The following is a 25,881-nucleotide window of genomic DNA, read 5'->3' as shown; positions in this document are numbered from 1 at the left end:
GGGGTGATGCTCATCTCGGCTCGACGGAGCCTGAGGTGCGATGGCTTCAGGTGTGAGTTCTGCGACGAAGTCAGCCAAAACTTGGCCCTTTATTGCTGTTCTTGGCCTGAATTCTAGGTCAAACTGTCCCAGTGTTACTGCCCATTTTGCTATCCTTCCTGTTAAGTCTCCTTGATGTAATAAGGACTTCAATGGGTGCTCTGTTAGAACCACAATCTTGTGTGCCTGGAAGTAATGGCTTAGTTTCTTTGAGGCCATTACCAAGGCTAGCATTAATTTTTCCAGTGGTAGGTACCTTGTTTCTGCGTTAGCCAAAGTCTTGCTTACATAATAGACAGCTTTCTGCTCCCCTTTTTCCTCGCGGATTAGCACTGCACTGACTGCGTGTTCAGAGACTGCTAAGTACAAAAATAATTCTTCTCCTGGAACAGGGTTAGAAAGGACCGGGGTTCTGGTCAGGTACTTTTTCAGATCGGCTAAGGCTGCTTCACATTCTTCGGTCCACAGGAAGTCTGTGGCTTTTTTTACCAGGTTAAAGAAGGGTCTGCACTTGTCCGAGCTTCTGCTGATGAATCGGTTCAGGGCTGCGGCCCTTCCAGTGAGCATTTGGACTTGCTTTGCCGATGTTGGGCTCTGTAGCTCCAGGATGGCTTTGATTTGGTCTGGGCTGGCCTCTATGCCCTTTCTTGTTACCAGATAGCCTAGAAATTTACCTGACCCAACTCCGAAGGCACACTTTGCGGCGTTGAGTCGGAGCCGATATCTTTTGAGTATGTCAAAGACCTTTTTTAGGTCGGCAAGATGACCTTTTGACTCCTTTGTCTTTACGACCATGTCATCAATGTAAACTTCTACTGTTTTGCCGATCAGATGTTTAAACATCTTTGTTACTAACCTCTGATAGGTTGCTCCTGCGTTTTTCAGCCCAAAAGGCATTACCTTATAACAGTACAGGCCTTTCGGGGTGATGAACGCGGTCTTCTCCTCATCTGGAGGGTACATAGCAATCTGGTGGTACCCTCTGTATGCGTCTAAAAAACTCATCCTTTCGTGTCCCGAAGTGGCGTCAACCAGTTGGTCGATTTTGGGCAGAGGGAAACTGTCCTTGGGGCAAGCTTTGTTGAGGCTGGTAAAATCCACACAAACCCTCCACTTGCCATTTTTCTTTTTTACTACTACTGTGTTGGACAGCCACGTTGGGTACTGGACTTCTCGGATTGCCCTGGCTTCAAGGAGTTTGTCTACCTCTTCCTCCACTGCTTCGACGTGTAATAACGTCGGCCTTCTGGCTCGTTGAATCACTGGTTTTGCCGATCTGTCGACATTCAAACTGTGGCAAGTGACCTCGGGGTCAATGCCAGGCATTTCATAGGGTGTCCAGGCAAATGCCTCTATGTTTGCCCTTAAAAAATCTTCTAGTTCTTTTTCTTCTTCTTTGGCTAGGCCGGAGCCGAGAAGAAAAAATCGTTCTTCGTCGCCCTCCTGGACGAAGATTTTCTTTAGTGCTTCTTCGCTTTTCTCGGTCGGTTCTTTCCCGACGTCTTCCAGGACTTCCATGTCTCCATCTTCAACTTCTGCTTTCTTTGGCTCCTGTATACTACAGGTGGACTTTATTGCTGCCATGGAGCAATTTTTGGCTTGTAGTTGATCCCCTCTGACTTCTTCAATCCCATGCTCCGTTGGGAACCGGAGTAGTTGATGCAACGTCGAGGGAACTGCCCCCATTGTATGCAACCACGGTCTTCCAAGGATGATGTTGTATGGTGAGGGTGTGTCAATGACCAGGAATTCTGTCCTGATCTTCTTAGTGCCGGCTTGTACCTCTAAGCTTGTTGCACCCAGTGGCCATGTTGGCGTTCCATTAAAGCCGACCATCGGGCCGCTGGATTGCTCTAGGTCATCGGGGTGAAGGCCTAGCTCTCTGTAACATCTGACGTACATGATGTCACAGGAGCTGCCTTGGTCTATTAGGATGCGTTTTACTTGGCATTCCCCAACCTGGAGGGATACTACCAAGGCATTATTATGCGGATGTTGGACCAGTTCTAGGTCGGCTTCGGTAAAGGCTATCATTGGCCCTTGGCATTCTTCTGGCCGATGTCTCTTGTCCCCAATTTGGTGGATATGCTGTAAATGTCTTACCCTCTGGGTTTCTCCTCTGACCTCGTTTTCGTTGACCCTTGAGTGGATCACATTGACCACCCTTGGTTCTCCTGCCTGTGGTCGCTGTGCTGGGGGAGGGGGTGCTGCTGGTGCTTGAGGCAACCTTGCCTGTTCTTCCCTTGTTCTGGCCTCATCGACCAGGTCCCTCAAAAGGCCTTGCCTTACTAGGTCCTCCAAGTGTGCTTTTAAGGCCCTGCAACCTTGAGTTGGATGCCCTCCTTCATTATGGTAGGCACAACGTCTGCCGACGTTTTTTCCCATGAATTCCCCTGGTGCTCTTTCTGGAGCCCTGAAATATGGTTGATTCCGAATCCGATCCAAGATTTTATGGATGGGGATCCGGAATACCGTGGTTACCGCCTGTTTATTTCTTAATTCTATTTCTTGCCTGGTGAGTCCGTTGTTGACTCGGCCTTGCTTTGGCGAGCCGTTTCCCTTTTCTTGCTTCACCTCTTTGTTTCCCGACGTATCTTCCTCGGCCCTTGCGTATTTCTCAATTCGTGCCATGAGTTCTTCCATGCTCTTTGGCAGTGTTTTTGCCAAAGACTTCCGTAGTGGGCAGTCATCTTTCAGGCCGTTCTTGAAAGACACGACTGCTACTTCCTGGTTGCATTCAGGTATTCGGTTGAACACCTCGTAGTATCTCTTCGCATAGGCCCTAAGGCCTTCTTCCTTGGTTATTCTTAGAGCCATCAAAGCATCAACCCTTAGGGGTTGCAGCTTGTTGGTCACGAACCTGGCCACAAACATCTCGGCCAGGCCTTCCCATGTCTTTATACTTCCTTTCGGTAACTTGTGGAACCAATCAGATGCAATTTCCCCAAAGGATGAGGGGAATACCTTGCAGAGCAATGGTTCGTTCCCGCTATATAGTGCCATTGAATTTAGGTATAGCCCAACATGAAAGTTTGGATCTGATTTACCGTCATAGATTTGGAACCTCGGCATACTGAACCTCTTGGGTGGTTCGAATTTGTCCAGTTCTACCGAGAAGGCTGTCTTCGGTTTTACTGGGGAGTTTACCTCGGCCTCTGCATTTTGCTGCCTCCTCTTGAGGTAGTCCCTTAAGTCTTCTTTGCTCCTCCCTGGAGCTCGGCTGTCTTTCGATTTTAGTCTTTTTGGTATACTGCTCTCGGCCTCGAGGTGGGTCCGTTTGGGTCTCTCTTCATGGGTTGTGTCAAAGTGGAGTACTTGCCCCTGAACATGTCGATGTTCTTTGGGGTCTGGATTCTTCATGTGTTGCGTCCTTCGGGACTCTTCTTGCCTCGTCCTTTCTCGTCCGACTTCCCTGGAAGGCCGGTGAGAATGCCTTCCGCTCCTGGTATGTTGAGGGGCCTCGGGGATTGTTTTTCCTCCACCCTTCTGGGTGTTGGTTGCTGGCATTGGCGTATCTTGCAGCGGGTATGGTGGTTGCATAACATTGTTCTGCATCATGAAGTTGACGACCGACTGGAGATCCGCCAACTTGTTTGCTAATTCCCTTACTTCCTCGTCTCTGCGTAGGCACCTGTCCCTCCATACCTGGAGGTTGTCTTCATTGTAGTATTTTCCTTGGTTTGATCTTTTTGTTGTGTCACCTTCCTGGATATCGTTGTTCTCCCTGTGACCCTGGTCACGGGCTTCTGTATTGTGATTGTCTCCTTCGGCGTCAAGGTTAATCGGTCTGCTGCTTCCAGAAGGAGCATCGTCCCCAGCGTTTCCTTGCTGTCCGTTACTGGCCATCTATTCTTCCTTCGTTCCCACAGACGGCGCCAAATTGTGTGGGTAAAAATCTGACCACACTGCCCGTTTAGTGATCAGCAGCTAAGCACCGGCAGAATAGATGGCTCCAGCAACCTGTAACAGAAAAGAAAAGCTCCGGCGGTGGTTCTTCCACCCGGGGGCACTCCGACGATCAAGTCAGTATGATTCTCAAGGATAATCAAGTATTAAACTGAATACTCAAAGTATGAATTACATACCTTAGACCCACGGGGGTGCCTTTCTTTTATAATGTACTCAATCCAAGTCCAACTAGAAGTATGACTTCTATGAACTCCAATCTTAGTGCTTACTCTGGACTCTTTAAGAGATAGAGATAAACTCCCTAAGAGCTTTATCCTTATCTTAACTAAGTCCCCTCTTTGCCTTAGGACTCTTGTCCCTTATCTTCGGACTCCGACATCTTCGGAGATGACCTCGGCTTCTCCGAGATTACCTCGGCTTCTCCGAGATTACCTCGGCTTAACTACCAGGGCACGTGGCACCTCGGCTGACACGTCGGCGTCACCATGCCACGTGTTGGTATTCAAAAAATATGTCCCCACAGTGGTTATTGAGTACTCTCGGAGCATGTTTGTTTTGAGGGATAAGGATGTGGGATTGAACTATTAGTCCCACCGGACTAATAGTCCATTGTTTGTTTGCAAAATTTTGCTCCGAACTAATAGTCCCCCGGACTATTAATCCCACCAATATGGAACTATTCTATCTCATGGGGGGTGTGGGATAGAAACCATGGGATTGGTATCCCATGGGATTATTTGGTGAAATGTCCATTTTACCCTCCATACTGTTACTTAGTAAACAATTAGAAAGGGTAAAATAGTCTTTTGAATATTTATAAATTATTTTTTTAGTGTTGTTAATTTAAAATTATATATTAAATAAAAAATTAAATTATAAATTATAAATTAAATTTAATTAAAAATAATAAATTAAAAATTATGGCCTTATAAATTAACTTTTTTTAGTGTTGTTAAAAAATTAAATTTACATATTTCTCTAAAATTATTTTTTTAGTGTTGTTAATTTAAAATTATATATTAAATAAAAATTATAAATTATAAATTAAATTTATTTAAAAATAATAAATTATAAATTATGGCCTTATAAGTTAAATTTTTTTAGTGTTGTTGAAATTTAAATTATTTTTTTATTGTCGTTAATTTAAAATTATATATTAAATAAAAAATATAAATTATAAATTATAAATTAAATTTAATTGAAAATAATAAATTAAAAATTATGGCCTTATAAATTAAATTTTTTTAGTGTTGTTAAATTATAAATTATAGATTACAAATTTAAAATTAAATATTAAATAAAAATTATAAATTACAAGGACAAAATAATCTTTCGAACATTTATCCTTATCCAGTCCGTCTAACCAAACATTGAATTCATTAAAAATAGTCCAATCCAGACATTTAATACCATAACTAAACAAACATAGGATACAAATCCAGTCCAACCAAATAGTCTGGGGACAATGTATCCCGGGACTAACAGTCCGATGGATTACAATCCCCCCCTTATCCAGTCCGTCCAAACAAACGCACCCTCGACGTACGATCACGTGATATTGCATGATATTATGTTTAGTGAAAAATATGGAGTATTATAATTTTGTATTGAGTGATTGAAGAACCTGAGAAGTATGATGAATGATGATTAGTGAAGGAGTTTAAACACGTGGTACTTCGAAAGTACCTAATAGTTTTTCCCTATTTCATATGTTTCATCTGGGCAAATTTTCCTATACACAAAGGATTATATCATATACACTCCTAATTATGTCATTTTCTTTTTTAGTTATGATTAATTTTTTTTGTTTAATTATGACAATATTTTAGTTATAACTCATGTGTGTTTGGTTTTCATTTTTTATTATAATTATAACTAAAAAGATATAAAATTATGTTATTTTCTTATTTATTATAAGGTGCATGTGGGTGTGTATCATAAGCTTTCCCTTCATCTTATATAAATTCTTCGATTTGTGCCCTCTGCTTTGTCCATTTTGTTTTGGCTGAACTTCTTATGAATTTAAAATCGAATACCTTTGAAATTATGACTCGGTCATGTCGAGCATCTATCTTTGGATCATTGTCCTTGTTCTAGGAATGTTAACATCACCAATTTATATTTTAATCATCATCCTTGTAATGCATGTTCATGATCAACTGTTTAACAGCCTTGTCATTAGGGGTATGATAGGAATTGGGCGAAAATTTAGTAGTAAATTGAATTTTTCAATTTTGTTAGTTAATGTTAGGATCCTACATTAGTTTACATAGGTTTGACCATGTACATATAAGTCTCTTAGACACCCTCTTCTTACAAGTTGATTTTCAAGAGTAAATTTTACCCAAAGGGCTCGCATCCTATGGTATTAGAGCTAGCACTTTAGGAGCCTAATATAGCATAGAATTGAGATTAATCCATTGTGGTTTGGTATTGGTGTAAATTTTTCTAAAATCAAAACAGATCTTACCTTATGAAAAACTGACGGAAAGCCCGATTAGGTTGCCCTTTTTATTCTTACAGCGCTGATTTTCATTTATGATGGCCGGGTGAGTCATTTACCTGTGAAATTTCAACATCAACATTGATAGGATTGCTGTTATTCATTTGTTTGTTTCTTGCAAGAGCTTTCAGCGACTATTTCTTTGAATTATTCTAATGAAACGATGACATAGAAACCTGACCTCCATATAATCAATTTTAGATTTAAAATGGACCAGGTCGATTGTTTGATTGGAGACGAGGTTGTTGCTGGTTACGTCTGTGTTGAAATGACAAACGCCTTCTACTCATCAACTTTAACCAATTTCAATGAAATTGAGGGTGGTTATGGTCCTTTTAAAGGAGTAAGGATCCTCTAGAGTGATTTTTCTCTAAAGTTTTCACTCTACCACACAATGTAGTGCTCTAGGAAACTTCAGAGAAATTTCACTCTAGAGGATCCTTGGTGCTTTTAAAGGGCTTGTAAAAGAGCAAGTAGTCAAACAAGATCATTCATTCGACATGGGAGATTGGACACAGATTGGTTCTTTTCCTCCTGAACAATACCACTTTCATCAAGAGAAAATCTCCGAGAAAAGAGCCCAATTGTTCGAAGATTATCAGCAACCCATCTCGAATTATGGGGTGCCAAACACCTTCCACCTCAGTGGCACTCCCATGCCACTTCAGCCAATTCCAGCAGCCACAGAGCAAGAGATGACCGACGTCCAGTGCTCAGAAATTGGTGAGGCAAAGAAGGAACAACCATATCCATTTTTTGTGACACCTTTTGAGCTGTTCAGCAACTATGGAAGCAGATCCAACAAGGCAAGAGAGGTAAGTGTGGGCAATCTAAGCAACCAGGCTCAAATGTATGGCTGGAAATTGTCAACGGAGGAGATCATGAGGGTGGCTGGAGAAAGGTATGTCCGGTTTTCGACACAAAGAGTCTGCAATTTCTCCACTTCTATGCACCCTTATGGTTGTGCTATGATGGGTCTATCGATGGCCGAAACAAAAGACGTAGAGCTTGTCCAACTTCTTCTTTCTGCGGCAGATAAGCTGGGTTATCAGCAATATGACCGAGCAAGCAGATTACTTTCCCAGTGTGAATGGATGTCATCTGAGACGGGCAATCCTGTGCAGAGAATCGTGTACTATTTTTCTGAAGCTCTTCGTGAGAGGATTGACAGAGAAACAGGAAGGGTCACGTTGAAAAGGGCGGAAGGAGGAGGAATTTATGGGAAGAGTCTGGTATTGGGTTCTAGCTTTGCATTCTTAGCACACCACCAAGCAATAGCGTTCTTGCAAGCGATTCAATGTGCAGGAATGCAAGCAATATTAGAGAACATCTCATCGGCAACCAATGTCCATTTGATTGATCTCCAAATCAGGAGTGGAATTCATTGGATAATCTTGATGCAAGCTCTTTCAGAGCGAGACAAATGCCCAATTAGGCTTCTCAAGATTACAGCTTTTGAAACAATAAACGTGCAGGACATAGTGGGAACCTGCAAGAGGTTGGAAAGCTTCGCGCAATCCTTAAACTTGCCCTTTTCGATCACCCCTATTTTTTTGTCAGACATGAAAGATTTTAGGGCAGAACTAGTCAACATAGAAGCCGATGAAACCGTGGCTGTTTATTCCCCAACAGTACTGAGGTCAATGCTCTCAAGGCCTGATTGTTTAGATGGACTAATGAGAGCAATCAAAAAGCTCAAACCAGCCATAATGGTGGTCAATGAAGTAGAATTAAGTACTAATTCTCCTTCGTTTGTGAAGCGCTTCATAGAGGCACTGTTCTCTTACAGTGCGTATTTCGATTGCTTCGAAGCCTGCATGCAGCAAGACAACAAGAACAGAATGGTGCTGGAAGGGATTTATTTTCGCGATGGGATTCGAAGTTTGGTTGCAGTGGATGGCGGGGAAAGGATCGACAGAAGTGTGAAAATTGATGTGTGGAGAGCATTCTTTGCAAGGTTTGGAATGGTGGAAGTTGAACTCAGTGAGTCATCACTGTATCAAGCTAGAGTGGTGGTTAACCAGTTTGTTTGCAAGAGTGCTTGCCATCTTGATAAGAATGGGAAGTGCTTGATTATGGGGTGGAAGGGAACTCCACTTCATTCTCTTTCCTCTTGGAAGTTCACATAGGGGTTAATGCCTCGAAATATTTCATTGCCCCATGTTGCATTGACATAGTCATGTCATAAAACAATCTATCTGTGTGTTCTAAGTGAAATTCACACAAATGGATATCCATGGAGATTGTTTTGTTGCATTGCAACATGGGTCAATGAATCAATTTTGTAGAATGGATTACACATGGTTTGAAAGTTTGAACACATTGATAAATGTTAATACACTTGTATGTGAATAATTTCAGATAACAGTTGGATAAATTTTTTTGTTTAGTTATTTTGATTTCTATAACCGTGATACTGATTATACTCTAAAACATATACTTGTAGGTTTAAATCAAGAAGTAAAGGATTCAAAATTTAGTTAAATTTTTAATGAATTTCAAAATAAATTTAAATCTGACACGTTTATATCTCAATTCAATTTTAAACTACCATATATATTTGTTCTCAGATGCAATAATCATATCTTGTTATATAGCTTATCATGATTGAACTTAGAAAAATGATTAACAGTGACATGAAATTATTATTTTATCCTAGATAGGAAAAAATAACAATAATTTAGTGGGAGAGATTCTATGGATAAGGGTCTTGATTTATGTTGAGTTAGGTCCAAAAGAAAGTTAATTTAATTTAATTTTTATTTATTTTTTTCCTTTTAAAGACATCTCGAATCTTTCGTTTATTTTTTTATTAAATTTAAATTTACTAAAAAAAATTAATTTAATATTTCATCAAATCAAAGGAGAACTAAATTCAGAATCAAACTAAGCAAATCTTTTAAAGTTTATATTTTTATTAAAATCTTTTTTTTTTTTAAGAGAATAAGGATTAAAAAAGTTTTCTTTTATAAAAAATAATTAAAAAATGTTTGAGTTGAGAACTTTTGAAAAAATATTATATAAAAAAAGATGAAGAAGAAGAAGAAAGGATTAAAATACTCTATATCAAATTAAGTTTGTGACAAAAAAATAAAAAAAGAAAATGTTGTGAGTTTCAAATAATCTATTAAATATTTTATTAAATTTCTCATATAGGTGTGGGGTCTATACAAATTTACATATGTATGGGTCTCATACCATGATAGAGTATTTAAGGTACAAAAATGTTAGAGGTCCCAAAAATTCTATTAAAAGTTTTACTAAATGTGTGTTGGATCCATGGGTGTGGGACCTACATGGGACTCACATTGTGTGGATTCCATACTTATATAAGATATTTAGTAAAATTTTTGATAAAATTTTTAAGATCTCTAATATTATGTATCTAGCATTATTCAATAAAAAAATAAAAAACTGAAATGGAAGAGAGAGGGAGGGAGGCACAATCTCGCCGTTAATTTATTAGATTAGATATAAGAGCAATGATTCATACCCTCTTAAAAGTCCCACTCCCACCACCCCCACCCCCACACACACGTAGGGGTTGGTAGGGCTGGGCAACAAACCCACCCGCCCGCACAAACCGCCCGACCCTACCCTACCCGCAGTGTTTTGGGCGGTTTCGATGTAGGTAGGCGGGCGGGTGCGGGTCAAGAAATTGGCAAAAGATCGGGTTCGGGTCGAATTTTGAAAGTAGTTTTGGAGTTTGAAAATTTGAAATGATTTGATATTTTATTATAATTAAATATATGTGTGCGAGAGAAAAAATAATTAAAAAAGAAAAAAAAATTAATTGATAAATAAGAAAAACAAGGTGATTTTAAAAATTATTTTAAAAAATTTATAAACCAAATAAATTTTTAAAATTTTTTTTTTTCATATATAAATCCAAACCAAACATACCCGATCTTTCCCTTTCCTTTTCCAACGCAACCCCAAAATCAAAGAAAGTAATGCGGTCTAATCATTCGTGGACTCAATAGCACCAGATTACACTCCCAGTTCCACTCTCTGCCTTCAAGACACGTAAGCGCCAGCCCACGTACGTCTGCCTGACTTGGCTCTCCTCTTCTCTTGTCTTCTCTTCATTTAAGTCTTCCCCATCTTTCTATCTCTCTGTTATTTCTCGCGATTGAATTGAATTTAGGGGCAGAGCGATCATGGTTTCTAAATCAACCGACTGTTCATCTAAACTCAGAGTCAGTTTCTCACTTTCTCTATCTTTCGATCTTCAATTCTTTACGCTACTATTGAATCGGTTGTTTACTCTCACTGATCAATGTGAGAAATACTCTCTCTTTTTTTTTTTTAATTCGTAATTCTCATTCGATTTAGGTCTTTATCGTAATCCAGTTATGGTTGTCGACTGATTGTTTCGCAAGATTTTATCCTTTAATTCGTTGGATTAGATCAACGATTGCAACTCGAGACTGAAATTCGCGAATTCTTGAATTATTTCCAGAATTAGCCAATTCACTGGTGGCTAGGGTTTTGTTGCAAGAACCTTTTTGTTCTGGTTTTTACCTCTGTTTGGTTGTTGAGAAACATTGAGTAAAGAAAAATAATAATGAAGATTATGTCAATTTAATGTTTAATTGAAACCTCACACATTGTGTATCCAACAGTCCATCATGATGAGGTTGCAACTTGAATCAATGATAACCTACCTCTCATACCTTGCCTAGAACCGATTGGTATTATAGAGGACTTCACTTGTATCATTGTGAGATTTGACATTGCGTTGGAAAGATTTAATTTTAGAAACTGTAGTAGGGAATGGCATTGTGTACTAAATATATATTGTTTGACCATAAGCCACTACTGTTTTTCTTTAATCCGTGGATTCTTTGAAATGTGTTTGTTTCTGGTTCTTGGTTGAGTCAAGTGAAACTCAGCAGTTAGTAGCAGAATTGCTTCCATTTGATGAGTCATCTAAAAAAATAATAGGATATGTTCTCAGGAATAAAATATGTTTTCATTTTTTTTTTTTTTCTGTCTCTGTGCTTTTCTTTTATTTCACTTGTCAAATGGAGATTGAAAGATCACTTGATTGGCCCTCGAACTATAAGTTTTTTTCTTTTATGTGACGAATATTTTCTACTGAATGCATTTCCACTTTCTTTATTGGAAAACGCTCTGGAATACAGCAGCTATGGATGTTATCATTATCTGTACTTTATTACGTTGACAGAAATTGCAAGCAGAACAGGCAAGTGATGTTTTTGGGACTTTAACGCATAAAATACAACTACTAAAAAAGCAGATTCAAGCAGACAGAGTTGTTTCAGTTAGAGTAAGTTGCTTATGTCTGTTAATATGGTTTAACAATTCTTTGTTGTATTCAAAAGTTGAAAATTAAGATACCTTCATTCCTTCTTCCTTTTTTTCTTTCTTTCTTCTTTTTATAGATTTAAGGTTTAGCATTTTACAGTTAAAAGAGTTTGGTTCAATGCATCAATTGCCTACCTGATAATGTTTTTCAAAGAGTTTGAAAGAAAAAAAGAAAAGAAAAGAAAAGGAAAAGAAAATAAAGTTTTTGCTGTGGAAAATTTTAATGTGGCTGTGAAAGAGTTTGAAAGAAAAAAGAAAATAAAGTTTTGGTTGATATTTTAATGTGCCTGTGATGCCTTATATGACATTTGAGTTATCATATAAAAGTAGTTTAGGAGGAACTGTAGACTTGGATTTGGTTTCTTACATAACTTGATCTGCTTATTAATTTATATTTTTTTGGGGGGTGGAGGATGGGAGGGGAAACTGGGATGAAGGTGGGATTTGATCCCAAGCATTCTGGCATGGCTGACAAGTGCCTTTTCACGCTAATCTAGCTGGTGCCTTCGGTTTCATTTGTAAATCAATGCCTATCGAATGAGAGGAGAAGCATTATTCATTCCTAATGGTAGTGACTGAGCAAATAACTCATTCTTATTTCTTCCACAGGAAAAACTCGAAGAGAACAGAAAGAATCTAGAAGGTCATGTATCTCTGTTTTTGTCAGTGGCAACATCAAGAAATGATGTTTCAGTTATGGAGGCCAATGGTCAAGGCAAAATGCTTTCTTCAAGAATTAAAACTCCTCCCTGCAAGTTTAGTGGATTTGCTCAAGGATCAGGGGACAAAGACTACACTATCATTCATGAAGTAGTATTCTCAACAAGTGTGAAGCTTCCACATATTGATAAGATACCACCATATACTACTTGGATTTTTTTGGACAGGTTTGACAGTGTTTAATTTTCTACTTCTGTGTTTCTAGTTTAATTACATCAGCAATCTATCAAATATACCAACTTTCTAATGATGCATGGACATGGGTTTGAAAAAAACCTAATATTTTGTGACCAAATGTTGGACCCTTAATGGGGTATGACTTTGCTGGAAACACTTGGTATGCCTCTTTCAAATTATAATACCAAACACTGGGTGCAATGTGCAACATTCTCATGCAATGCTGACACTTGGAGCAAGGTTGGCTTGATTTGATTTTGATGGCCATGGTCATGCCTTGGCAGCAAGCTTAGGAATAGGCAGCAACACTGATTTAATTTAACATGCTGAAAGATGTAGCATTGGCCCATATAAGGTGGAGTTTCAAAATTTTAGTTTTATAGACCGTTTAAAGAAATGAATTAATCTAATTGACTTGAACATACTGGATGTTTTCTGCCAGTTTATCAAAGGCTTTGAACTAAACAAAATTGCATTTTATCAATGAACACAAAATCTTTTTTCGGGAGGATGCAGCTTCTTGATGGGGGCATAGCCAGCATGCCACTACCAAGAAATGATTTGGCAAGTTCAAAAGACACTTGGTGCATGGCTTCTAAAGGAAAGAATGGATAGATCTAGCACTGTTGGAAAGGCACGTCAATCAAGTAAGGCATGCCATGTTATGGTGGAGCATGATGGCAATGCAAATCAAAAATGAGCCCTACCGTACTTAGTATGGGGTCCCACACTATTTTGTTGGTATGAGTCAGGCTCATTGTGTATGAGTATGTGCTGCAATACACTACTTGTCCAAACAGTTCACAAGACATGGCAATAACACCGAGTTACTTATCTAAAAATGTAATGTATAAAATAAACACTACGGATTGACTGTGCTATGAATTTATGTCAGCATATATGCTGTGTGTGTATCTGTCAAGCATGGCTAAGAATTCATGACCTAGTTGTCGCAAATAACCTAGGACTTGCATGGGTTGCAAGGTCTGGTTACTTGTTATGGTGCATAACCGCTTGAGGGATGATTGGCCAGCCTACAACTGCAATGGTGGCTGTGATAGCATCATTGTGGGGAAGTGACTGTTTGTAAGGATATCAGCAAGTGGAAATTCCTGGCAGTATTTTGGTAACTGTACTCTGGGATGTAATTGGATAGTGCCAAGGCACTATAGCACAAGGAGCCTTAACTTGGATTTTTTGATTCCTTTTTTCTCCAAGTGAAATAGTGAAAAGTTTGAAGCATGGTTGTGTGTGTGCGAGTGCACTCTTGCAAATACATCCTGATTCTCTTTTATTTAGTGTGATAATTACCGTTTGAAACCAACTTCCAATACCTAGATGAACATGCTATCAGCATGATTTGACACATGCAAAGTGGTAGGTCAGCTTTCAAGTTTTATCTGTTGGAATGGGTTTGGATGTTTCTGTAAACATGCACTGTGTAGTGATGATGGTAAGAGCTTAGAATAAATTCCAGAGGTGTTAAAATTATCGTCATGTTCAAAATGAAGCTTTTATTTTCTCATTTTTTTTACACAGCACAGGAATCAGAGAATGGCTGAAGATCAGTCGGTGGTTGGAAGGAGACGTATTTATTATGATCCACATGGCAGTGAAGCATTAATCTGCAGTGATAGTGAGGAAGAGATTGCAGAACCAGAGGAAGAGAAACGTGAATTTTCCGAGGGGGAAGATCGTATCCTATGGTAAGTTTAAATATGATTCTTTTTTTGTCAAACAGAATTTTTTTTCCACTTTATATCAGAATGCTTGAAATTTGAAAATTCCAGTTGTGTTTAAAACATGGTTATTGCTATAAATCTCCAGTTGCCATATCGTTCCTTTCCCTGGTGCTTTTGTGCTGGTCTCTAGCTTGTTGGGAGAAGTTAAAATGGTACAAGCCAAATTTTTGGTGATAAATGGTAGGGTTGTGAATACCATTCTACATTAAAACAAAAACCTTCAAATGTATGTTTTGATGCAGTATGCTACCTATGTGAATGATCTTTTCCTTCTTTTATGTGACTAGAATTGAGTAACTTGTGTTCGTTGAATAAACTATAATTACTTTTGTTCATGGGAGCTCTGTTCTAATAACTTTTCCTAGCCTAGACAGTACAAATATAAGAATTAAAAGAAAAGTTGACAATCTTTGCAAGGCTAAAAAGGTTATTGTCTCTTTCCTTACATGCTGTGTTTTCCTGACTTTAGTTGTAATATCAATCTATGGAGCTGAAACTTATCTTGACCTTGGTGCATGAGGTGCTTTACTGGCAGAGGCTTGATTGTGCCAGTATTCTTTTATTAGTAACTAACCATAATACAGTGTATTATTATTGATGTATTGATGTGTTATGTATTACAACTCCTATATATAGAAGAGAAGGTGGTAGTAGGTGTAGTGTAGTGGAGGTGGTAGGTGAAGTGGGTGCTAGTGGAGATGGTAGGTGGAGGAGTAAATTGGTAAATTCTAACAGCCCCCCGCAAACTCAAGGAGGATAGAAACTAACCAACTTGAGTTTGGAGAGAGGAACAAAACAAGAAAATACATAAAAATAAAATAAAAACAAAGATAGGAGACACTGTATGGTCGTGTCAGACCGTTGGTGAAGACACTGAAAGGTGGTGTCATAACGTGGTAGAGGACACTGGATGGTGGTGTCATAACGTTGTAGAGGACACTGTATGGTGGTGTCATAACGGGGTAGAGGACACTGTATGGTGGTGTCATAACGTTGTAGAGGACACTGTATGGGGGTGTCATAACGTTGTAGAGGACACTGTATGGTGGTGTCATAACGGTGTAGAGGACACTGGATGGCGGTGTCATAACGGTGTAGAGGACACTGGATGGCGGTGTCAGACCGATATAGAAGACAGTTTATGGGGTCATGTCGGACCGTTGAAAATGCTAACCGGAATCGAATGTCGGGACAGTTTACAGAGTCTTGTCGGACCCTTATAAAGTCGCACCCTCAAAAGGTGTGCCCAATCTTTCAAAAGGCGTGCCATCAAAAGGCGTGCCCAATTCATCAAAAGGTGTGCCGGACATGATGGCGAGGCACGTGGGCGCCTTGGCTTGCGTGCCCGTTTGTCGGCTGGTGGCAAGAGGCGCGCGATGCGCGTGGCTGCCTCGGCTATAAGATGGAGGCTGAGGCTGAGGCAGAGAAAAACTGCGAAAAAAAACTCTGAAAAAAAAACTCTTCTTCGTTTTGCTGAGAGAGAGAGTCTGAAAAACTCTTCGTTGTGCTGAGAGAGAGAGTTTGTAACACTCAGTTGCCCAGAAAATGGCCTCGGCCTCGTCCTCGTCTTCCCGTGGACTGCTCACCCTCTTTCCCGACCTCAACGAGTCAACAAGAGAGAGAACTGGTGCGGTGGCACTGGAACCTCAACCAAGCGCCCCGGAGTTTGCCCCGTTGAACTTTCCGATGCGGTCGGTGGAGCAAAGAATGGCAGTGCAAACGGATGTGGAGGCGAATCAGTATACTTTGAAGGCATGTGTGGAGAGCATGACGGCGGTCACAAACTTGTCGAACCGGCTGCAGAGTAGGACAAATGAGGTGCAGCATTTAAACTCCCAGCTGGCTCTGCTCCAACGCATGTATAAGGATGCGCGAGCAGAGATAAGCGTGCTAAGGGCAGAAAACAAGGAGCTGAAGCGGAAGGCCACCGTGATGTTCCGATTTGGAGGTCCTCCATATGCTGCAGTGGAGGAGTATGGGGGAGTGATCATGCCCAGTGGAGTGGGAAACACGGAGGCAACACCGGCAAGGGCCGCCCAGGACGGAGGCAAGAAGAAAAGACCGGCGGCAGAGTAGAAAAGGGATGTCGGTGTGTGGCCGTCTGCAGAAAAGAAAACAAAGCCGTTGTTGTGTTTTTTTTTTTTTTTTTTTTTTTTTTTTTTTTTGTTTAAAATGGTGGTCGGGAAGGATCCCGGAAGTGAATAAAATGAGTGTGGTTTTTTTTTTTTTTTGTGTGATATATATATATTTTTTTATTTTGTTTTTATGTTTTGGTTATTAAAAATAAAATAAAATAAAATAAAATAAATAAAGATAAAGTGGGTAAAGGAAGGGTAGCGTGAATCAGCATGTGGTTTAAAAGGTGAGTAGGTATGGGTTTGATATATATAAATATATATAGAGAGAGAGTGGGGAACAAGGGGTGGTGGTGCTGTGCAAAAGATGGAGTAAAAGAAAATAAAAAAAAAGAAAGGGGAGTGGGAAACAGGAGTGCATGGAGTAGTTTATATAATAATAAGAGTAATAAAAAAAAGGAAAAAAGTAGACCACTTGAGATTTGTCTGGGTTTTGGAGCAGTTCATGCCGAGAAAAGGGAAGTAGAGGAGAGAAAGTGTGTGTGGTGTCTATGTGTGGGTGCTGGATGCATAGCGGGAGTCGACAGCGGAGGCGGAGAAGCGACTGGCGCTACGGGTGGTGGAGGCGAAGATGCCGGCAGCGGAGAGATTCAGGACTACAGCAACAACAAGGACTCCATCAAAACCCTAAAATCAGGCGAGCGATTGACGCCTCTGGCCGAGAATCTCGGCATGGTTCAGAGGTGCATCGATTCCATTGCTTCCGGGGCTTCTTCAACCGATCCATCATTGTGCGGATGGCCGGTGAATGAAAAGGCCGGAACTGGCAGGACTGAAACTGGCGGTCACCGGAAAACGGCCGGCGCGGAGGTGTTTAGTCGGATTATTGAGGGCGGCGAACCTTGATGGAGTGGTGTTGGCAGCGAACAGTGAGGAAGTGAGAGAGAGTGCGAAAGGTATGGGTAGAAAATTCCAGCGGGCAGCAAAGGCAGAGGTGCCGGCCGGCTGCCCGCCGGTGAGAAAAAAAATACAGGTTTAAATCTTATTGCTCTGATACCATTTAAAATAACTGATGTATTATTATTGATGTATTGATGTGTTATGTATTACAACTCCTATATATAGAAGAGAAGGTGGTAGTAGGTGTAGTGTAGTGGAGGTGGTAGGTGAAGTGGGTGCTAGTGGAGATGGTAGGTGGAGGAGTAAATTGGTAAATTCTAACAAATTTCAACCCGTGAGATTGTTTATTTCAAAATCTGTGTCAGACACATAAAATTCACTTTCTTGTTTAGCCTCATAATTTATTCTGATAAGAGTGTATGTGTTTATTATTCATAGCTTGAATTATGTAGGATGGCCTTCGAGGAGCATGGGCTGAATGAGGAAGTACTCAACATTGTCAGTCAACATATTGGAGGTACCACTTCAGAGATCCAGGTAATTTATTTTGGTTAACATGGTCATTATGTTTCAGCGAATGTTTGGTTTAATCATTCTTGCATTTGATGTGTCATCATGTATGTTTCACTAGTCAGCAGTTTCTGTATTATCAATAAGTTCATTGCTGTGAGACTAATTTTTTTGGAGATATGCAGGAGCGCTGTAACATGCTCAAGGAAAAAAATCAGGTGAAACATGAGCAAAACTTCAAAGGTTGCAAAGCAACTGGATCAGAAAAGAACAATCTTCTGGAAAAAAGCCTAAGTGCTGCTTTAGATTCTTTTGACAATCTGTTTTGTCGTCGGTGTTTGGTACTTGATCTGAAACTGACATTTGTGCTACATTAGGATTTTTTTTTTTCCACATGGATTGCTTCAAGATTCTTGCTTTTCTGCTTTGCAGGTATTTGACTGCCGTCTGCATGGTTGTTCTCAAAGTCTAATTAACCCTGTAAGAAGTGGTGTCGTTTCAGACCTATCCTAGTCCTGACATTTTTCATTTGTTGATTCTAAAAGATGCTTTTCTTGGCAGATCGAAAGGCAGTCGTATTCTTCTGAATCTGATGATGATGGGAACCCCTGCAGTGATCAGTGTTACCTAAGGGTATGGATTTTTCTTTAGGATCTCGAAATACATGTCACACTATATTTTTCCACTTGGTTTCAATTTTTCTGGAGTTGCTTTAGTTTTGTCACATGAACTCTTGTCCGATTCTTTGTTACTGAATCATCACTGGCTCTTGCCATGCAAGGGTGGGGGGTTCCATGGTGCCCTCCTTCCCTTTCAAGTCCTATCCCTTTGTCAATTGCCCAAGCTAGCAATTTGTGTTCTGAATGATGTGTTGACTTGCAGTGACACTGATTTTAACCCATCATAAAAGCTTATAGCTACCTTTATTCAACTATATTGGTTTTTCAAAATCATATTGCTTCCATAATCTTGGAAGGTCTGTATACAACCTAACCACTAGCTGTAACTGTAACTAAAACCATGATGATAGACAGTTTGTTTCAACTCTTTTTCCCACTATTTTGGGCCGGGCCAGCTATCAAGTCCTTGCTTTAGAGTTTTATCTAAGGCAACCCATTCTTAATACTTTTAGCAAAAGATCACAAAATTCCAAAATTTGTGTTCACATTAATAAATAAATGTTATGTGTTTGTTGCACATTAACACCTCTCTTTGCTTTGGGCAATGTCATACACTTTCACCATGAGGCAAGGAACTAGTAATGAATTGCTTTTATATTTCGATATAGACTTATAGTGAAAGCCGTATCTTTTTATTAATTATCATAATTATCTTCTACCACCACAACCATCCTCCATTCATTCTTTTGCTGACTTATGTTTCTGCCATTTCTGCATGGGAACTTCTATTACTGTGGTCTTTACTATTCAGTTAAAAGTTGTCAAAGACTTGCCAGAAAGTTCATCTGTCAATGCTTTGCGTAGAATTGAAAATAAAAGTTCAGATGAGGAAGGCACGACTCCAGCATCCCCTGGTACTGAACAGACAGGTGATGATTGTATTTTGTATTTTGTATTTTTCTTTTTTTTCAATGAATGCATTGCTTAAATAATTTGGTTATTACATCATCACCTCTGCATAGCTCATAAGCTGCTGCCCAATCTCTAAATTTGGATTTGTATCTCATGGCAGTAATGCATAATGAAATGGGGAAGCGCAAGATCCCAAAGCCCACAAATACAGTGCCAGAAAACTTAACATTGGTTTCAGATGATATCCAGGGTTCTAGTAAAAAACAGAAAAGATTATCAGCTCAGAATGCAGTTCCTGTGGCCTGTGATGGAATTCTGACTGCAGGTTCCAGTTCAAGTGGAGAAGGCAGAGACATCGAATTCGGTGCACCTGATAAAAATGTCCTTGTGCCCACCAAAGATGAAGTGGGTATATTGACTGATCCTGCTTCAGACAAATTCAGCCGTCCGCTGGGTGTTTCTGGGCATGGGATTGAGGACAGTGCCCAATATGAAGGGAAAGGTATTAGCCACAGTGCAGAAGTTTGTGTCTTGAAGGAGTCATCCAATTCCATGAAAGGACAAGTTAAAGGGGTTCTAAGAAACAGTGAGTGGAAACCTCTTGAGAAAGATCTATACTTGAAGGGAATAGAGATATTTGGGAGAAACAGGTAGGGGGCCTTCTCTGTAACCCTTTCCTCACAATAATTGTTATCCTCTGGACATCTTTATATGAGCATGAATAGGGATGCAACGGGGCCACATATGGGATGGCCTATGTAGAAGTTTTAGAATTAGTAGGAGACGACTCTGGTAAAATTTCACTGGAAGAATCCAAATGATACATGTAAATGTATCTAATATGCATAACCATTGCAACCATATTTTGTGGAGTATTTTTATGTGTAAGCAATACACAGTTTGTTCCTTCATATGCATACTCTAATTGCATGAATTCAGATTTAGGTTTGTTTCCAGTTTTTATATATTTTCTGAATGTTTGGATCTCCTAAAATACTATAGCTTACTTATCATTTTTTAACCTTAGTATAAACTTCTTGCTTTGCAGTTGCCTCATAGCCAGGAACTTGCTTTCTGGCTTGAAGACTTGCATAGAGGTGTCCAGTTACATGTATGATGATGGAGCTGCAATGCCTCACGGAGCTATTGATATGCCAAGTTCATTTTCAGAAGACAACAAGAAAGTTGATGCAGATTTTATGGTTGGTGTTCTTTTACTTTCTTCTCTTTTCACCCTTTCTGAAAAGCATGTAGGTGATACCTGTGTTCTATTCTAGCTGAGTTGGGAACCTGAAAGCACTTTCTTGCTGCCACCCACAATAGAGTTTACCAGCTAAGCTAGTAGGAATCTCCTCTTATCATTTTCAATTAAGCTGCTTGTGTCTTCTTGTTGACTGACAGAAAATATGGCATAAATTAATATTTAAGTCATTAGATAACACAAAATCTGTATTTTCTAAATCTATTTGAACATAAGATATGCATAATGTGTTCATGATTTTCTCTCTCTTGTTTGAAGGACAAAGGATTTGCAAGTACATATCACTAAACCGTGTGTGTACTTTTGAGACAAGACGACATGTTACTGACTTGAATTAACCTGGTTTTTATTTGCGCCATCTTTCTCATAGACAGATTGGACTATCTAGATCACACTTTAAAGAAGCCTTGTGTGCTCCGCTTGAATTTAAATGCCAGAGTTTCTCTTCTGTAGTTCTATTGGTTGGAGGCCAATCATAGGCGACTAGTCTTTATACTTCAATAGTCAGTGAATCTTTATCACACTCTCTATGAGCTGTGGTGCTAATATTGAGCATGTATATTTAGTTGCAATTATTTGGTTGTGTTAGGAACGAGAGATGCCAACAAGGTCACGGTTACTTCGTAGAAGGGGCAGAACACGGAAGCTTAAATATTCTTGGAAGTCTGCTGGGCATCCATCAATGTGGAAAAGAATTGCAGATGGGAAAAACCAGTCTTGTAAGCAATTTCAACCATGTGGATGCCAGTCTATGTGTGGAAAGCAATGCCCTTGTCTACATAATGGAACTTGCTGTGAAAAGTATTGTGGGTAAGTGCTTAAAACAGATCTTCTGCAGCCACTCTCAAGTAATTCTAAATTTGTTTAATTGAGCTGATTTTGTGAATCAATTGTATGAGGGAAAACTTTACAAGTATCATTAGATTTGGAAATGAGTTAACCAAGCAAATTGTTTTCTTGGATCCTGTACACTAGCTGGGAATTTCATTAGTTACAATCAATGAACCCTGAACAAAAAATGATCTTCATTCCAAATAATTTTTAATTATAGGTGTTCCAAAAGCTGCAAAAACCGGTTCAGGGGATGTCACTGTGCAAAGAGTCAGTGCCGAAGCCGGCAATGCCCATGCTTTGCTGCTGGACGTGAATGTGATCCTGATGTTTGTCGAAATTGTTGGGTTAGGTAATGATCATGTACACCTTTGTGTGCACAACCTTTTTTTATTACTGAGTTATTATGTGTTTGTGTGTGCACTATAATATTAATACCAAGTAGAATAAGTTTCTTCTGCTTTGTTGAATGTTCTTCTTTAAGGGCACTAACCTGCACAGTATATATGACTTTTTCCCCCCCTAGAAAAATGTCTGTCAAGATGATACTCTTTCATATGGTTTTTTTTCTTTTATAATTTTCTTCTCATTCTGGAATCCTTTCACATAAGGCAGTATTTATACAATTTCATAATTTTCTGCAGTTGTGGGGATGGTTCATTAGGTGAGCCACCCAGGCGAGGAGATGGCCAATGTGGAAATATGAGGCTCCTTCTAAGGCAACAACAAAGGGTGACCAATTCTCGAAGTTTTACTTTTCAAAGAAGCACCATGCATTTGATTTTTAAGAAATACATTTTTTTAATACCATTTTTCCTTCTTTTCAGATCCTCTTGGCTAAATCTGAGGTTGCTGGATGGGGTGCATTCTTAAAGGTAGGAAGATCAAGTATCTTTGTTTGTGTATTTATTTCTACTGTTCCTTGCTAGTTTTTCTTTGTAATTGGATTATTTCATTTCAGAACCCTGTCAACAAAAATGACTATCTTGGAGAATACACCGGTGAATTGATTTCACACCGAGAAGCAGATAAGCGTGGGAAAATTTATGATCGTGCAAACTCATCTTTTCTTTTTGACTTGAATGATCAGGCAAGTGAAATTTATTGTTTAAAGATTTCATGTTGCAATTATGCCTTGTGTGACTTGAAACAAATGTCTGCTGTGCTTGTTTCACTTCACCTTTAGCAACATGTTTGGACACGTAAAATAAATCAAATCAAATTTGCTATTTCTCAAAATAATATAAAAATATATTTTGAAATGACGATATTAAGATATCTTATATCAGAACATTAGTGTTCTATGAGTTATATTTCCTTAATTTTTCTGAATATGTCCCCAACATAGCAAAACAATTTCCATTCCATTCCATTCCATTCAAGGAGGGTTACACCTTTGGATGAGTAGGCCAAACTCTGTAACTATTTACCAATTAAAAAGGGGGTGAATAGGTCTCTTGTAACTAATTACCAATTAAAAGCTTATAAAGGGATTAGTTAAATCAATTCAGTTTTTCAAAGCCTCTCTCTCTAAACTCTAGAGTTTTCTCTGGCTGCCATGGCAGGGGAGTGAGGGGCGGTGACATCCGATCCCCCTCCCCCTTACTTTTCTTTTCGGTCCACGTGGGTAATTTTTTTTTTTCTCGCATCTGGTTTTTTGCCCTTCAATCTAAGGTACCATTCAGGCTTCCACAGCCTCCGTGGGCTACAAATCTGAGGCCGATGCCAGAGTTGCTTGCCGGCCCTACGCTACGCGTTGTGCGACTGTGGTTTTTTGATGATTTTTTTAGTATTTTTGTATTTTGTATTATTATTTTTTTTCTCCTTTGTGGAGGCTTTTCTTCCTCTTCCATGGAGGTTTGGGTATGTCTCAGTTGTTGGTTGGTGGCTGCAGTATGTTGTGGTTATAGTTATGATTGTTGGTTGATGGTCACAGTATGTTGCAGGTTATGGTTGTTGGAACCTTGGCTGTAATTCCTTCTAGAGTTGGGGAGATACTCACTCTTGATGTATTTGTTTCTATCTATCAATGAAATCTAACTTTGGCCAAAAAATTAAAAAAAAAAAAAAGTAAATAACATGAACACAACGATATATGTGGAGAACAGGTAGTCATAGCAATCCCCTCGGATGAATAAACAAGAAGAAAAAGAAAATAGGCCAAAGGTTGAGGTGCTGTTGTTGAGTCGTTCATCCAGAGGGAATAATAGGAAAAAGAATTGTAGTTTTAAACTGTGGCATTATAACATGAGAAATCTTAAAGCAGCTCTTTCTTTCTTTCACAGTATGTCCTTGATGCATACCGCAAAGGAGACAAGCTGAAATTTGCGAACCATTCATCAAACCCCAACTGTTATGCCAAGGTGTGTGTAATTCCATTATTCTCTTTGTGGAATTAGATATATCGACTGACCCAATATGATGGTTTTTACAGGTAATGCTCGTGGCTGGTGATCATCGAGTTGGAATTTTTGCCAAGGACCATATTGATGCTAGTGAGGAGCTCTTCTATGATTATCGTTATGGACCTGATCAAGCACCAGCATGGGCTCGAAAACCAGAGGGATTGAAAGGAGATGATTCCTCAATTTCTCAAGGTCGAGCAAAGAAACACCAATCTCATTGATGAACCATCTCAACATTGCGTATAGCTGTAGGTGTGTTTTCCTTACTATTTTCAAATTTTTCTATCCAAGCTACACTGATTTGATAGATACGGTTGTCAATGTTGTGAGCCAACCCTTATGAAATGCGGTGGAGAAGTATGTATACATGTATGTGTGCCTTAAAATATTTGTAGAGGTCAAAACAAACACATTGCTTGGCAATAAGCTAGAAAGTTCTCTAGCTATTTACTGAAAATATACATAAAGAATAAGAGATTGAAAATGCTGTTGCAGGATACTAGTGCTGTAATCTTACGGTAATGATGTTATTTACATTCAGTAATTATGTTGTTTCTGTAGAAATTTAATGTATAAAGAGAAATAGAGAATTGTATTATTGATTGATTTATATTGATATCTATTACAATGATTCATGATTCCTATATATAGAAGAGGGTGAGTGTGTAGTAGGTAAGGAGTAGGTGAAGTGGAGGTGGTAGTGGTGTAGTGGGTTAGGTTTAGTGGAGTGGGTGAGGTGGTAGTGGTGTAGTGGGTTAGGTTTAGTGGAGTAGGTTTAAGTGGGTGAACTAGGTGGAGAGTAGGTGGATTTTAACAGCCCCCGCAAACTCAAGGGGGATAGGAACTAACCAACTTGAGTTTGGAGAGAGTAACAAAACAAGAAAATACATAAAAATAAAAGAGGATAAGAGACACTGTATGGTCGTGTCAGACCATTGGTGAAGACACTGGATGGTGGTGTCATAACGTTGTAGAGGACACTGTATGGGGGTGTCATAACCATGTAGAGGACACTGTATGGTGGTGTCATAACGGTGTAGAGGACACTTGATGGCGGTATCAGACCGATGTAGAAGACAGTTTATGGGGTCATGTCGGACCGTTGTAGCAGACAATGTTGTGACAGTTGTGGTGACAGTTTACGGAGTCTTGCTGGACCCTTGTAGAAACTAACCGGAATCAATGTCGGGACAGTTTACAGAGTCTTGTCGGACCCATAAAGGAGCTAACCGGAATCAATGTCGGGACAGTTTACAGAGTCTTGTCGGACCCATGAAGGAGCTAACCGGAATCAATGTCGGGACAGTTTACAGAGTCTTGTCGGACCCTTAAAAAGTCGCACCCTCAAAAGGTGTGCCCAATCTTTCAAAAGGCGTGCCATCAAAAGGCGCGCCCACTTCATCAAAAGACGTGCCCGACAGAAAGCGTCGAGCCATCAAAAAGGGCGCCTGACACGCGGCGATGCACGTGATTGACAGAGCGCGTGTCGGCCTCGTCGTCTCTGTCTTTATAAACCAAAGCGAAGTCTGAGACTTGGAAGCATAACAAACCAGTTGAAACCTCTTCGTTCTCTGTAACATTCTGTAACCAACCTTTCTCTGAAACACTCAGCAACCCAAAAACATGGCTTCTTCTTCTCGTTCAGCTACCCAGAACATAGCCTCTTCTTCCCGTGGTCTGCTCACTCTCTTTCCCGACCTCAACGAGTCAACAAGAGAGATAACTGGGGCGGTGGCCCCTGAACCTCAACCAAGCGCTTCCGGTTTTGCTCCGTTGAACTTTCCGATGCGGTCTGTGGAGCAAAAAATGGCGGTGCAGTCGGATGTGGAGGCCAATCAGTATACGTTGAAGTCATGTGTGGAGACCATGACTGCGGTCACAAACTTGTCGCACCGGCTTCAGAGTAGAACAAATGAGGTGCAACAGTTAAACGCCCAACTGGCTCT

The 25,881-nt window shown here is 39.7% G+C and overlaps 2 protein-coding genes across 12 annotated transcripts; both read left to right on the top strand.

Moving 5' to 3' along the window:
- Window positions 1–6,663: 6,663 nt before the first annotated feature.
- Window positions 6,664–8,835, top strand: LOC114315406 (scarecrow-like protein 18). Its single transcript, XM_082905303.1, has 2 exons — window positions 6,664–6,794; window positions 6,886–8,835. The coding sequence occupies exons 1-2, from the start codon at window positions 6,720–6,722 to the stop codon at window positions 8,578–8,580; spliced, it is 1,770 nt and encodes a 589-aa protein (XP_082761429.1). The 5' UTR covers window positions 6,664–6,719; the 3' UTR covers window positions 8,581–8,835.
- A 1,523-nt stretch (window positions 8,836–10,358) lies between these two features.
- SWN (SET domain-containing protein) lies at window positions 10,359–24,419 on the top strand. Of its 11 annotated transcripts, none has more exons than XM_028262006.2 (18): window positions 10,404–10,650; window positions 11,643–11,744; window positions 12,392–12,669; window positions 14,224–14,385; window positions 17,849–17,933; window positions 18,092–18,247; window positions 18,339–18,386; window positions 18,468–18,539; window positions 19,338–19,455; window positions 19,599–20,088; window positions 20,487–20,640; window positions 21,289–21,509; window positions 21,751–21,882; window positions 22,175–22,262; window positions 22,358–22,405; window positions 22,492–22,620; window positions 23,816–23,893; window positions 23,965–24,419. In XM_028262006.2, the coding sequence occupies exons 1-18, from the start codon at window positions 10,612–10,614 to the stop codon at window positions 24,154–24,156; spliced, it is 2,592 nt and encodes an 863-aa protein (XP_028117807.2). In that variant the 5' UTR covers window positions 10,404–10,611; the 3' UTR covers window positions 24,157–24,419. The 11 variants fall into 11 exon arrangements, with proteins under 11 accessions (XP_028117808.2, XP_028117807.2, XP_082760429.1 ...); XM_082904303.1 differs by having other exon boundaries at window positions 10,409–10,493; XM_028262009.2 differs by having other exon boundaries at window positions 10,500–10,732.
- The last annotated feature ends 1,462 nt before the right edge of the window (window positions 24,420–25,881 follow it).

This window comes from Camellia sinensis, chromosome 14 (genome assembly GCF_055761805.1).
Source record: "Camellia sinensis isolate YWXY chromosome 14, ASM5576180v1, whole genome shotgun sequence".
NCBI classification, from domain to species: Eukaryota; Viridiplantae; Streptophyta; class Magnoliopsida; order Ericales; family Theaceae; genus Camellia; species Camellia sinensis.
Note: the sequence above shows the minus strand (reverse complement) of the source record. Positions and strands in the feature narration are given on the sequence as shown.